Source organism: Cyphomyrmex costatus, unplaced genomic scaffold, assembly GCF_001594065.2.
Source record: "Cyphomyrmex costatus isolate MS0001 unplaced genomic scaffold, Ccosl1.0 scaffold60, whole genome shotgun sequence".
NCBI lineage: Eukaryota > Metazoa > Arthropoda > Insecta > Hymenoptera > Formicidae > Cyphomyrmex > Cyphomyrmex costatus.
The window spans coordinates 96,471-109,009 of record NW_017280156.1 but is presented as its reverse complement, the minus strand read 5'-3'; the positions used below and the strand labels follow the sequence as shown (position 1 = coordinate 109,009).

At 42.5% G+C, this 12,539-nt stretch overlaps 1 protein-coding gene across 1 annotated transcript in view; it reads left to right on the top strand.

Moving 5' to 3' along the window:
- The window catches only part of Delta (neurogenic locus protein delta), a 40,866-nt gene that overhangs the window by 24,709 nt on the left and 3,618 nt on the right, over window positions 1–12,539 (top strand). Inside the window, exons 4-5 of the mRNA XM_018546948.1 lie at window positions 686–937; window positions 8,076–8,136. Coding sequence (XP_018402450.1) covers window positions 686–937; window positions 8,076–8,136 — 313 coding nt within the window. The remainder of the gene's footprint in view (window positions 1–685; window positions 938–8,075; window positions 8,137–12,539) is intronic.

Genomic DNA, 12,539 nt, shown 5'->3' with positions numbered 1-12,539 from the left:
AGACGAGAATGAAGTGAGAGGGAAGAGAGTAAAAGACAAGGAAAGAAAGAGAGAGGAAGGAAGGACGCCTCTTTCCCAGAGCCGCAACGTGGTATACTCACTTACTCTCTTTGTGCCGGATGCGTGCCGCCGACAGAGTAGCAATAGCGGACGAACGTCCGGTCTGCCCTCTCTCTCCTTCTCTCTCCTTTTCTCTGTGCTTCTCTCTCCCGGAGGCCGATGCACTTCGATCGCATCATTGGGTGCAGCAGCGGTGCACCTCGTCGCTCTGCCCAAGTGCTGGTGTTGCACCGACTAATTACTATCACATCGCCTTTCATTGTTGCAAACGCGGTAGTTGATTTGGCGATTGATATCGATTTCTGTTGGCTTTGTTCGTTGTATCTGCTCCATAAAAGTATTTAGGTAGAATCTAATTCTTATTTCTGAAGAGTGTGACACAAAGAGTGACAATTAAACATAGCGTTGAAAGAAAGTGTGGTCCAATTATCAATTTTTAAGAGCGAGATTTCATTCTTCGATGATAATTACACGAGAGTATGATAACAACAGCGATACAATGTTTCTAAATACAATGTCTCATTTGTACAGCTTAAGATACGGAATAAGATTATACATAAAGAAGTCTCGAATAGTTGAAAGTCTCCAAGTTACTCAAACGGAACATGCTCTTTTGATTTTCCAGAGAAAGCAATGATCATGCGGTTGACCACCCAGAAGTGGCTAGACGTTGGGCCGGATTGGACCTTGGACGACTATAGTAGTGCACACACTCATATAGAGTATGAATATAGGGTGACTTGCGCGTCGCACTATTACGGCAAGGGTTGCGAGGATCTGTGCAGGCCGAGGGATGACAACTTCGGCCACTATAGTTGCAGCCCGATCGGTGAGCGCGTCTGCCTCACCGGTTGGAAGGGCGACTATTGCAACACCCGTAAGTATACACTATGTTTACCATTCCGGCATAACCGCACCGTATTTTAGCGGTAGCGCGCGCGACACACTGGCCGCTATTTATTTCCGTGTTCTCCTATCACGACTGCACGCGCGCATCAAGACATTGTTCTTCTACCTTTTCTCGGTTTGATTCTCGGTACGAACGATAATAATCTTAGATTAAAAAGAGAAAAAAAGACTACTGAATAAGGGCTAATGAATAACTATAGTGATGAATAAATCATGATGCGATTATAAAAGGAAATGATTAAAGACTATACGACTGTTTGTACTATTATGTTCTCCCGACGCAATCTCGCATTTCTTCCAAGGATTTTGCGAGGCACGCGGTTATTAACAGGCAACATTGCTGCCTCCGCGATCCCTACCGACGTCGAATATGCACGCTACCTCGGTAAACGACGATACTCTCGCGAATCGACCGGCGCGACTCGCCGAACCGTTCCTATCTTCGCGTTCTCTCTCTCTCTCTCTCTCTCTCTCTCTCTTTCTCTTTCTCTTTCTTTCTCTCGCTCCGCGTTCTTTCAAAGCCCGGCATCTCTGTGAAGGAGAGGCCCAGTGCAATCGGTGGTGGTGCGCTGCAGCGCGGCACAGCCGAGACTCCGAAGCGTGCAGCAGCTTCCCACGCTTGGCTCGCGCGTGTGCGAGTATCTCCTTCTCTCTTTCTCCCTCTCCAACTCCCTCCGTTCGTCCGAGCTCTCTTTCTTTACTCTTCTCCGTTCCGCGGCCCGACTGCGGCATCCCTCTCTTTTTCACTCTCGCGTACCTGCGAGTCGACCGCGACCTAATCCGTGTGCACGTGTAATGATCCGAGATTGTGTGAACGAAGGAGACGAGGGGGCAAAATCTGCCTTCGTGTGTGGCTCTCTCTCTCTCTCTCTCTCTCTCTTTCTCTATCTTTTTCGATCTTCCTCTTATTCTTCTCTCTTTCATTCTCTCTTTCTGCCGAGATTCCGCGCGAGTCGAATGGAACGGTCGTGTCTGTTACCGGAGTCACAGTCATCGGTGTCGGAGCTCCTGGCCTCTGATGCGTACAGGTTCGTACCCGCACCTGGCCCGACTACGTCTAACCTGTACGTACAAAGGTGGTTTTATTCACGAAAACGTTAGCTATTCTCTTGTAGTCCTCATTCAGAAAATCGTTTTTAGATTGTGTTGAATTGTCCAAACGGACAAAAGCTCTCTGATCATGCGGGGTGTCGCAACCCCAAATGTCTTTAAATTTTGCGAAGAATGTGAGGGAAACAGGCAATGTATCATTCTGTCTGCTTCATACTAGAATTAGAGTTTATATAATTTAAATAATAGAATCTCAAATCTTAATGATTCTAAATTGTTTTAAAATAATATATTAGATTGTGTTTGCGAAAAGTTTGTTTTAATTTTCTAACTTAAAGTCGTATATACAACATCTTTATAAAAAATAAACAAAATTTGAATATATTTAAAAAAAGAGTTTTGAAATCTCTACTTTTGAAAGGTTTTTATATTTTTTGAGTTTCTGTGAGTAATTTTTTTTGGTAATTTAAAAAAAAATTACAAGCTGGAAAAGACGAAAAATTTTATTTTCACTTTGTGGATCTTTCGTGTGCCCAAAAAATTTTTTTTTAAATTGTTGACTATCTATCGTGAAAGCTTGAAGCTTTCTCTATGTTTTTCTTTAAATATTTCTACAAATTTTTATTGTTGAATAATTCGCAAGTTAAGTAAAGGATTATTTTGATTTTAACTGCTCATATCTCCGTTAAAAATCATCGTACCGCAATTAAGATTCTTAAAACTGAAACTTTACTGTATCGAATAGTATAATCGCTAATTTTTTTATACTGTTTTGAGCTAGAAAATTGAAACAAATTTTCCAAACAACTTAATATAATTTGTGTATTTTTACGCTTGTGTTTTGCGTAAAAGATAATATAAATATCATGACGTATTTTCTATGTTTCCTTTTTATGCGTTTAAAAAAATACGCATAAAAAATCTACAGTTTCAATTATCGAGGATTAACGATATTCAATCTACGAGATTAAATACATGAATCGATTAGTGTCTCTGCTTGAATCTCCTCGAGGTTTCCACTTTCCCACGTGTTTTCCACGTTTATGCCAATTCTCAGATCCCGAATTCCAGACTCTCGAATCCGATTAAAGTGAAAGATCGATCGTAGGCGAAGTCTCCCCGTGTGTGGGGCCCGTCAGTCCCCGGTCGTTGCACTCGACGCCGACTGCTCGTGGCCGCCGCGATCGACAAAGTTCGCGCGTCGATTACTAATGGACTACTTTTCATTTCGTGGATATTCCTCACTATCGTTCGACGAATCAGTTGTTCGAGCAATCTTTTAGCACTATTCTTTTAGAACTTGTATGGTTTATACTGAATTCTGATATTTAAAATAGTACGATTTAAAAGAATTTAAAAAAGCCAATGGTCTTTATCTGAATATCTTTCTTTCAGCTCGCATTACTTTTTCTGGTAGCAGACTACAAAAAGCAAGACTGCAAAAAAAATTGATTTAATTTTTTGTCACATTTAATGAGGCGGAAAAAACTTGATTGTCCCGCTACCGCAATATTCTATACGATTATGCAGTCTAACGAGAAGCGGCAAAATCACTGTCGCGCTCTTGCTCGATGAGCAGTCGGCCGCAAAACGTCAGGAAGTACAACGATATAAATCACGAATGGCAGACTCTCCTTCGGAACGAGTCTCGCGAGAACACAAAAGGACTTTCACTTCTTCGGAATCTGCTAAAACGGTGGTATCTCGCGTTCGACTTGCTACTTCCGCGATGTATCTTGTCGAATCTTAAATGTTCCTTTTAGTTTTTTTTTTAAATATGTATACGTCTCTTTTATACGTGTCTTGTTTGTGTCAATCTTTTAGAATGTTGCCATACAGAAATTCGATTGTATCATTACTGTAGTTTGCAGCTGAATTTTTGATAAAGGTCATCTGTCGAAAATTAATACGTAATATCGTACGTAAAAGGTCGTTCATATATTTTTCGTTTCTTTGGAGTTGCTTTTATCGTCGCAATTATTCTCCAGCTCACACCCCATGTCTAATTCAAATCGATAGCAGAAAGTACTTATCATCGGGCATTCTCGCGACCGAATTCTCGCTGCCACACTCCGCCGAACGTGCACTTTCTCTGCAACGATCGCACATGGCGAAGGGTTAACTCTCTCTCTATCTTGTTAACCCCATGGTGAGAGGGGTGCCTCGGTCGGGGTAGGTTCAGAATAGGCGATTGGGCAAGCAGTCGGACTCTTTCGGGGGTGCCAATACGAAGGCGTTATGTATAGGGGTTGTTGGCGGGCGCGCAGAGAGAGCAGCTGCAACGCGCGAACGAGCTGGCCTGAGTGAGTTGGGCCCTGACAGCTGCATCGAGAGGAGGACGGTGCTTTAACTAACAGCTGCCCCGGACTCGTGCTCGCAGTCCCCGTACATTCCGGCTTCTCTCTATCCCCCCCCCCTCTCCCTTTTTTCCTCCCTCCTTTCTTATCCCCGCTGTTTTTGTTACCCCTCTGTGAGCAACGCGGCAGTTTTCCGAATGTACCTTCAGTGTCACCTTTTATCTTTTAGTTTACCTGACTGGACTTTTCAAACCAGATTATACCTACCGATTGTAGTACAGGTTTAGCTTAAACCTGACGTAGACTTTACAACGTCATTGTTAAATATAGCAGACCGTATCAATGGCTACTTAATCAAAAATTGGTATCGATTTTTGCCTAAAAACTTGGCCACAATAGATGTAATTTCCGGTCGTCAAAAGATTAATTCTTACAAGCCCCTTATAAGTGACTTTTCACAAGTCCACGAAAACTTCTTGCTTATATTATATACCCTGTAGAAAAATGTGACGGTGTTCTTTCATCTGACTTCTAGCTATTCGCGTGGACTACATTTAACAGATATTTGTCACAATGCGGCAGGTATCGCAAAGGCAAGATAGTCATTCATTCTTGAAAGGAAGCGAAATTTTTGAGGCGAGAAATGGGTTGACAGTATCCTCATTATATCAAGGAAACTGATGACCATTTGAAAGAAAATCGGTAACCATATAGGAAATCAATAAGTTCGTTGCAAAACGGAGAATTTGTGGAGTGAACACGTGTGTCTTTCTTTCTCTCTTTTTTTCGCGTCTTCTGCTTAGGGATCGGGCGCGTTTAAAAAGAACGGTGTACAAAAGTCGGCAGATTTATTGAGAATGACACTTGTGAATGTATTATATGTTATCTGTTGTGTCCATTCAATATATCGTCTCACTATATTCAGTAGATTTTATTTGTTTACGTATCATTTTTTCAAACTTTACTACCTACACGGATGATTATCTAATTATAATTATATATCTTGTGTATCTAAACAAAAATCTGTTCGTACATATCACGTGTTTTAAGTATTTGAAGGATGTACGAAATTATAAAATTTAAGCGAATCAACCCTCAATTGCTGATCACCGTGTGCGCATTTTCAAAATACAATTTCAATTAGCATTTAAAATACGTGATATAAAGTAACAATTAATATATACAACAAAATATTATAATAGTGAATTAGGTCAACTCGATTTAAAAATGAAAATAAATTAGTTAAAATTGACTAATTAATAATTTCAATTGATAGCTAATAAAGTTTTATTAAATGAGAACGGACGGACTGCTATTATTATTATTTCGTTTCATTGTTCCCAGTAGTCTGACCTAATAACCAATTTCAGTCGTTTGCAGCATTTCACAAAATCCTACGGAATATAATTTACAATTCGTTGTGTTATACGCAGATATAATTTAATTACGTATAATTTTACACATAATGTTTATTATGCGAGAGCTTATCAATATCCTGTTAGACTCCATATACAATGCTTAATGTGAGAAACGCGATTTGTTAAAATATCGCATCGGATGAAATGCGAGAAGAAATGCGTCTTCGACGTCTTCTTCTCGGCTTCTTAGAACACTTCGGTCGGTTTGGAGGACCAGTGTTCCGCTGGAGCAGAACACGCGGCGAATTTATAGCCCGTCTCGCAAGATTTTATCTCGAGAAATCGCAAGGCTGCAAATCGGTCGTAAATAATCCTCGAAGGGCAAGATTTGTCGCGGCTTACGAGATTTGTTTAGTCACCGGCTTCTCCGTCGCACCTTCTTCCTCGCTAGGAAGAAAAGAACCTTTCTTCCCTTTTCTTTCGGCAACGGTACGGCGAAAAGGTGGTGTACTTGAGGGGAGGGGAGGGGAGGGGGGGTGGGCGAGGATGAAGAGAAGAAGGAAATGGTAGAGGCGGGGGGAGGGGGTCGCAGTGGAATCTCTGCGATTCGGTCGTTCGTCGACGATACACTGGCCGCGGCGGCGGCGGCGGGTACGAGGAGAAGAGACCACGGCGGCTTCGATGGCGGGGCCGAGGGGGGTCGTATCTCTGGTTCTCCGCTCTATAAATACCATACTCCTTAGCGCTCGGCCTGTGCCATGCCATACCGCGCCGCGCCGTGCCGTGCCGTGCCGTTCTGTGCTGTGCCGTGCCGAAGTCCGTCCGTCCGTTCGTCCATCCAACCAACCAACCAACCGGCCATGGCGAATAAGAGAGTCGGGCCGTTGCGCTCGGTGCCAAGGTCACGCGGCCCTCGTGCTGCTGCTGGCCCTGCTCGCCGGCCCTGCCTCGCCGAACCGTGTCGGAATCGTCGAACTGCCGCCCTCAACCCCTTCATTCACCAGTATTATCGAGCGCGTACAGGAAGATTTTTCCTTTCGATTTCCAACCTAATTCCTAGTTTCGACGATGAAACGCGACGCCCCTCGGCAAAATCGTTACTTTTATCAGCGGAACGATGAAATTTAATTAATCCTATCTGGCAATAACATGATTGATGACGCTGCTCTAATGAACTTTCTTGCATAATTAGTACACACATTCTGGGTTTAATATTATCGATCTTTTCTGCTTGTTGTATTGACGTGCAAAATCGTGATCGATTATCGTGCTGTCGTCTCCCTGGGAGAGTTAACAAGGTGACGAGGAAGGAATCCGAACGGGCGACTATCAATTCCTCGCATACTTGCACGCGGCACGAGCTGCCAGCGATAGATCGCAAGGGTAATGAAATTGTGTCACGCATCGTTCGATGTGTCTAGTTCGCGAATACTGTCGTAAAGAAGGGGGGGGGGGGAGAGGTTCATGCTCTCTCGATAGTTGGCCGGTAGCCATCGAGTTTCCTAGTTACGTATGCGGCAAGGAAATCAGTCGATTGGTTACCGAAACGATATGAGAAGCAAATACTACCGCACGTGGTGCGTGTCACTCTCCTCACCTTTTAAACGACCCGCATCCGGGGTGCCGTTACACGTCTCCCCCTCAAATTAGACCGAGTCATTCGTTTATTTGTCCGATAAGGAAATGGAATACGCGTCTTTCACGCGGTACCACCACCTGTTAATCACTCCGTTTCCTGTATTAGCCTTTTCAATTTTAATTATTACTGAGGTATTCTTAGAGATAAAGGAACAGTAAAATTCAATTAACTGAATAAAAAAGTACAAACATAAAAAAGAAACATAAACATAAAAATAAAGCTGGAAATACAAATTAAAATAAAGCACAATATATATCTTTGATTAAAGAGATTCCTTTAATTTAAAGGGATCAGTTGGACTATTCGGTTCTTGTGATTTTAATCCTTCTGTGCTGCACTACGAGAACGATACACTTCGATATGGCATCTCCAATTTAATTCGATTTTCGTAAAAGTGAACATATTGTAAAGAATTTATTTTCAATCGCCAGACATTAAAGGAACATAACGGTATCGAGCTAACGTTATACGTTCTTACAGCAATGGCAAAAGCGTTGGGGAAAAAAGCCGGATATGCCATACACTTGAAAATGGCACCAAAGGGTTAATCGCATCATATGCTGAAACAATTACAGCAGAAAAGTATTTTATGTGCCGAAATGTAAAGAAGGACGAACTACCGTACCGCGTGTATACATGCCGTCAGACATATCGTACCTATATACACCGTATTCACCGCTCGCTCGTGCAGTCGTGAGGGACGCGATCGACCTCTCGCCGAGAGTTGCCTTAACCTCTTGGATTTTTTCTTACTCATTTCAGCCCGCTGCCTGCCCGGATGCGACGAGCAGCACGGACACTGCAGTCGACCCAACGAATGCTTGTGAGTATATACACATACGCGGCTTTGCCTAATACACTTGCACGTGCGCTGCTAGGGTGTGCGTTATGTTTGCATGTGTCGTGCGTGTATGTGTACATATTGCGCCGCCCCATACAACCGCCAACTAAATTCCTGGGCCCCGACACGGTGCATCCACTCCTCTGTATGCACCGCCGCCGCAACGTATGCATGTACGCGCGATAATAATTACGCGCATACCTATCGTAAATTATCGTTCGGCGCGATTTCGAAAATATACGCCAGCCCAGCAGCTCGTGGATCCACGTCACGATTCTAGTAACTCCTACACAAAGTATATATCCTAGAATCATTTCATTCTCTCTTGCAAGACGCGATAGAACTCTGACTTGAATCATCTTCGATGATTCATCTCGATTTTTTTTTTAATGTCGCAAAAGTTTGAAGGGAAGAAAAATTAAGTTCAACAGGATTACGAATAAATTCTGTTTCGTGAATAATAATTTGAAGTCAACAATTTTAATAATTCCATTTGCGTGCTGCATAATGTAATGTTATACTGCTAACTTAAAGATGTGTACGCGCCGCGCACCCGTTGTATATTTTATCATACGCATATCTTCGTAATGCTTTTATGAGTGTGCACACATGCAGCGAAAAAGAAAGACGAAGTGGAATTTGAAGCTTCCCGATTGCTTTCCGTTCTAACGAGGCAGTTTCCGAGGTGCCAATCGTTCTTTCTTCCTTCCCAGATTCCACATCGCTTCTTCTCTCTCTTTTCTTTTTCCTCACTTACTAGCTTTCCCTCTTTGTTTCTTTTTTTCTTTTTTGGCTCGCTATCCGTCGTACTGTTAAATTTTCAGATTTAATCCGTCGTTTGGCAACATTCCGGGATTCGAATTCCGAATATATTTCCGCGTTTCCGCAAAGTCGTTCGTATAATTTTAGTCTAACTCCTCTCTTCAGCAAAAGTCTTCAGTAAATGTAAGGATATTCCATTAGATCGAATGATGGTATTTTTTTAAATATTTTTTACCTTTGTCATAAATCTTTTTAACGAATTTACAAAACTTGTAAAGTATATGTAATTAATAATAAAAATAACAAATTGAAGTAATTTCGAGATATCACTGTTTTTTCCGCGATCGTTTAACGTTTAACATCATCGTTAAACCGAGGAATTATTTTATTTCTTTTTTTTATGTCGTAGATAAATAATACAATAATGGCTAATCTCACTCGCGAATGTCATGTGTTTCAAAATATCTCGTCAAGTGCTCGGCTCGAATCTCGGGCTGGTCGCGTTAACCCGGGGTTTGAAGTTAACTCAATCATCTAATTACTCTACGACCTGGGTTAATTGTTCCGTTAGCTGCAGCTACCAGTTCATAGTTTGAGCCTTATTCATGATCGCTTCGTTCTCGTGTTATTTTTCAACAAAACTCATTTAATAATCTTATCTTTATATGTATACTTTTCAATGTCTTCTAACGAATTGAAAAAAATACACACACACACACATAATATGTACGAGACCACACATGTGGTATGATTGAATCTTGTGTTAGTACCTATCCATTTATGATTTTTCAATCAATTTGAAGTTAACTTTCCTATAACGATAATTTATTCAATTATACTCTCTTTCTCACGACTTTTTGACATTTAAAATATGTTTAAACAATTTTGGATTTTTCGCTTCTCTCGTTCTCTTCGTCATATTTCTCGAGTCGTTTCGAGCGCCGGCCGTCCCCGTTAGAATTGGTGCCGTCGCGAGGCTCAAAGTTGCACGATTGTGAAAGGAGGAACGGCGCAGATTTTCCCGCACTACGAAATATACATCGTCGTAAGTTCTCCGGCGATGAATATCGAGAGTTTCTCGCGACGACGGCAGTGAACGCACTACGCAAACTATTATGCGTGCTGTAACGTTCCCGAGAGAACGTACAACGCCGATAATTAAATTGAAAAACAGCTTGATTTCGAATTCGCGAACTAAAAATTTAGATCGTTCGATCTTTTAGAAATCAGTGATTATTAAATATTCGATTGTCAATGATTTAAAGAATTTTATAATTTATCATGCATATCTATATAAATATTCCGCAAACTTGTAGGAAATGTAAGTAACAAGTGAATTGTGTAATTACTCTGTAAAAAATGTTTCTTTGCGATGTAAGTTATATATATATATATATATATATATATATATGGTATATATGATTTTTTTTGTATTATTTTGTGCATCATTTTAATATACGATACGATCGCTACGATGACATGACACGCAACGTACGCCAATTAAAGTGCGCTTGCATATTACGTGCACACGCCATTTTCATTATGGATAAATTTTTTTATATAACCTTTAAACCATTTGACGTTCGAACCTAATGAATAAAAATATCGTTGTATGAATGTAACGGAATTTGATCGATGTTAACCTTGATCGCACTCCACGTGCACGCGACAATGGCTGACGCATGCCGCTTTTACACGCCCCGATCGTAGATGATTACGTAGATTGCGAGAATGGAATTACGATACGCTCGTTTTCAGTCGCATAGCGTATATTCAGTATACTTGGAAAGGACGATAACGATCATTTCGAAGTGACGGCTCTCACCGGACTCGTGGGATATCGCTCGTGATACGTGGAAGAATCACGGCCGTTGGACGCCCCATTGAAATTTTGGGGCCCGCGTGCGGTTGTGCGTGCGCGTGATGCCTAAATACTGATGACGATGCATCGACATTACGATCTCTCGTCTTTCGAGGGTGAGAGCACCATAGGCGATGTCGCTTATTAAACATTAAAAAAGACAGGAAATGGTAGAGCTATACGAGAGACACCTGTCCTATATATTTTGACATTTAATTTTTTAAAATTAATATCAAAAATTACATGTTTTCAAATTTATATTTTAAATTCTATGAAAAACTTTCCAGTGATATAAGTGCAAAGCGCACGAGACGCACGCATAGGAATTTTTTTATATTTTCCCCGACAAATGTTAAAATTGAATCTCTCGATTTTCTTTACACTTGGTGATATATCATTTCGGTTCGACCCCGTTTAAATAGCCGCATAATAACAGGCAAAGGTCAAAGAACGCACTCGTGTCTCGAACGTGGCGCGGTATCCTCGCATTTGATGATATTACAAGAGAGATGGAGGAGGAAGAGGAGACAAGAGAGAGACAGAAGTCGCGTTCTCTCTCGTCTTTTCCAGAGAGACATTTAACCGAGTCTGATATGCGCACGGGATTTCCATAGCTGACCGGAGAGCAAGCCAATCTCCTCCTTCTCCACCTCCTCGTCTTCCTTCTTCTATTCCCCTTCGCCCTCGTTGGTGCATGACCTATCCCCATGGTGGTAATTATGGCACAGTCGCGATTCTATTGTGGCCTAGCCACAAAGTAGAATGCGCGATCACGTGGATCCCAACTCGTCGATGTTCTTTGGGGAATACACGTACCTAGGTGCATCTTTCACCTTCGTCTTTCGCGGTAACAAACGATCGTGAATAATCCGCGCGCGATACAGTTCGGCTGGCTTTCCAACCTCTTTGATCCCGTTTTGTCTTCTTCTCATCTGTTCCTTTACTTACACCACCGTCTTTCCACATCCTTCCTCACGGTCTTCTCTTCTTTTCTCTCTTATTCATTCTTCTCAGATTGTGTGGCGGTTTTTCTTTCTCTCTCTCTCTCTCGTCTTTCCACATCCTTCCTCACGGTCTTCTCTTCTTTTCTCTCTTATTCATTCTTCTCAGATTATGTGGCGGTTTTTCTTTCTCTCTCTCTCTTTCTTTTACTTTGTACATAGGACTTAATGGTATAGTCATGCGACGTCCACGGCTGCAGTTTCCCCTCTGCCGTCTCGTCTTTTGCTTTTTCCTCGGCTCTTCGTTCATCTTTTTCTACCTGTCTCCCTTGCCCTTCTGTCCATACCTTTATTCTGTTACTATCTCTTTTCGTCTACGATAGAGTCACAGCGAGAGAGCGACTGTATAGTGACGTATACGTGCGATAGTATGGGGCACCGCGAGCAGGCGCGCGCGCGCGCACGCACCACACACACACACACACAGACAGAGGAGGGTAACCTTTCCTTGACCCGCATACTGAACGGCTGTGCTGAGGCTCGAACCGTGGGAACACACTACTCGACGACTCATCCCCCACCGCTCCGTCAGAATTCTACTCCTCCCCTCCCCTTCTGCCTTCCTCCTTGCTCTTCTGTTCCCTCCGCGCCGTCGTCCCCGTTGGTCCCGCGCAGCTCCCTCTCTTTTCCGTGAACTCTTCCTCGCTGCTGTCCTTCTCTCGCTCTCTCGCATCCCGGGCCCCCTGTCCCCCACCCTTCAATGACTGCTTCTTCCCGCTCGCACCACCTTCGGTCCCTTCTCTACCCCTTCCCTCTTCTCC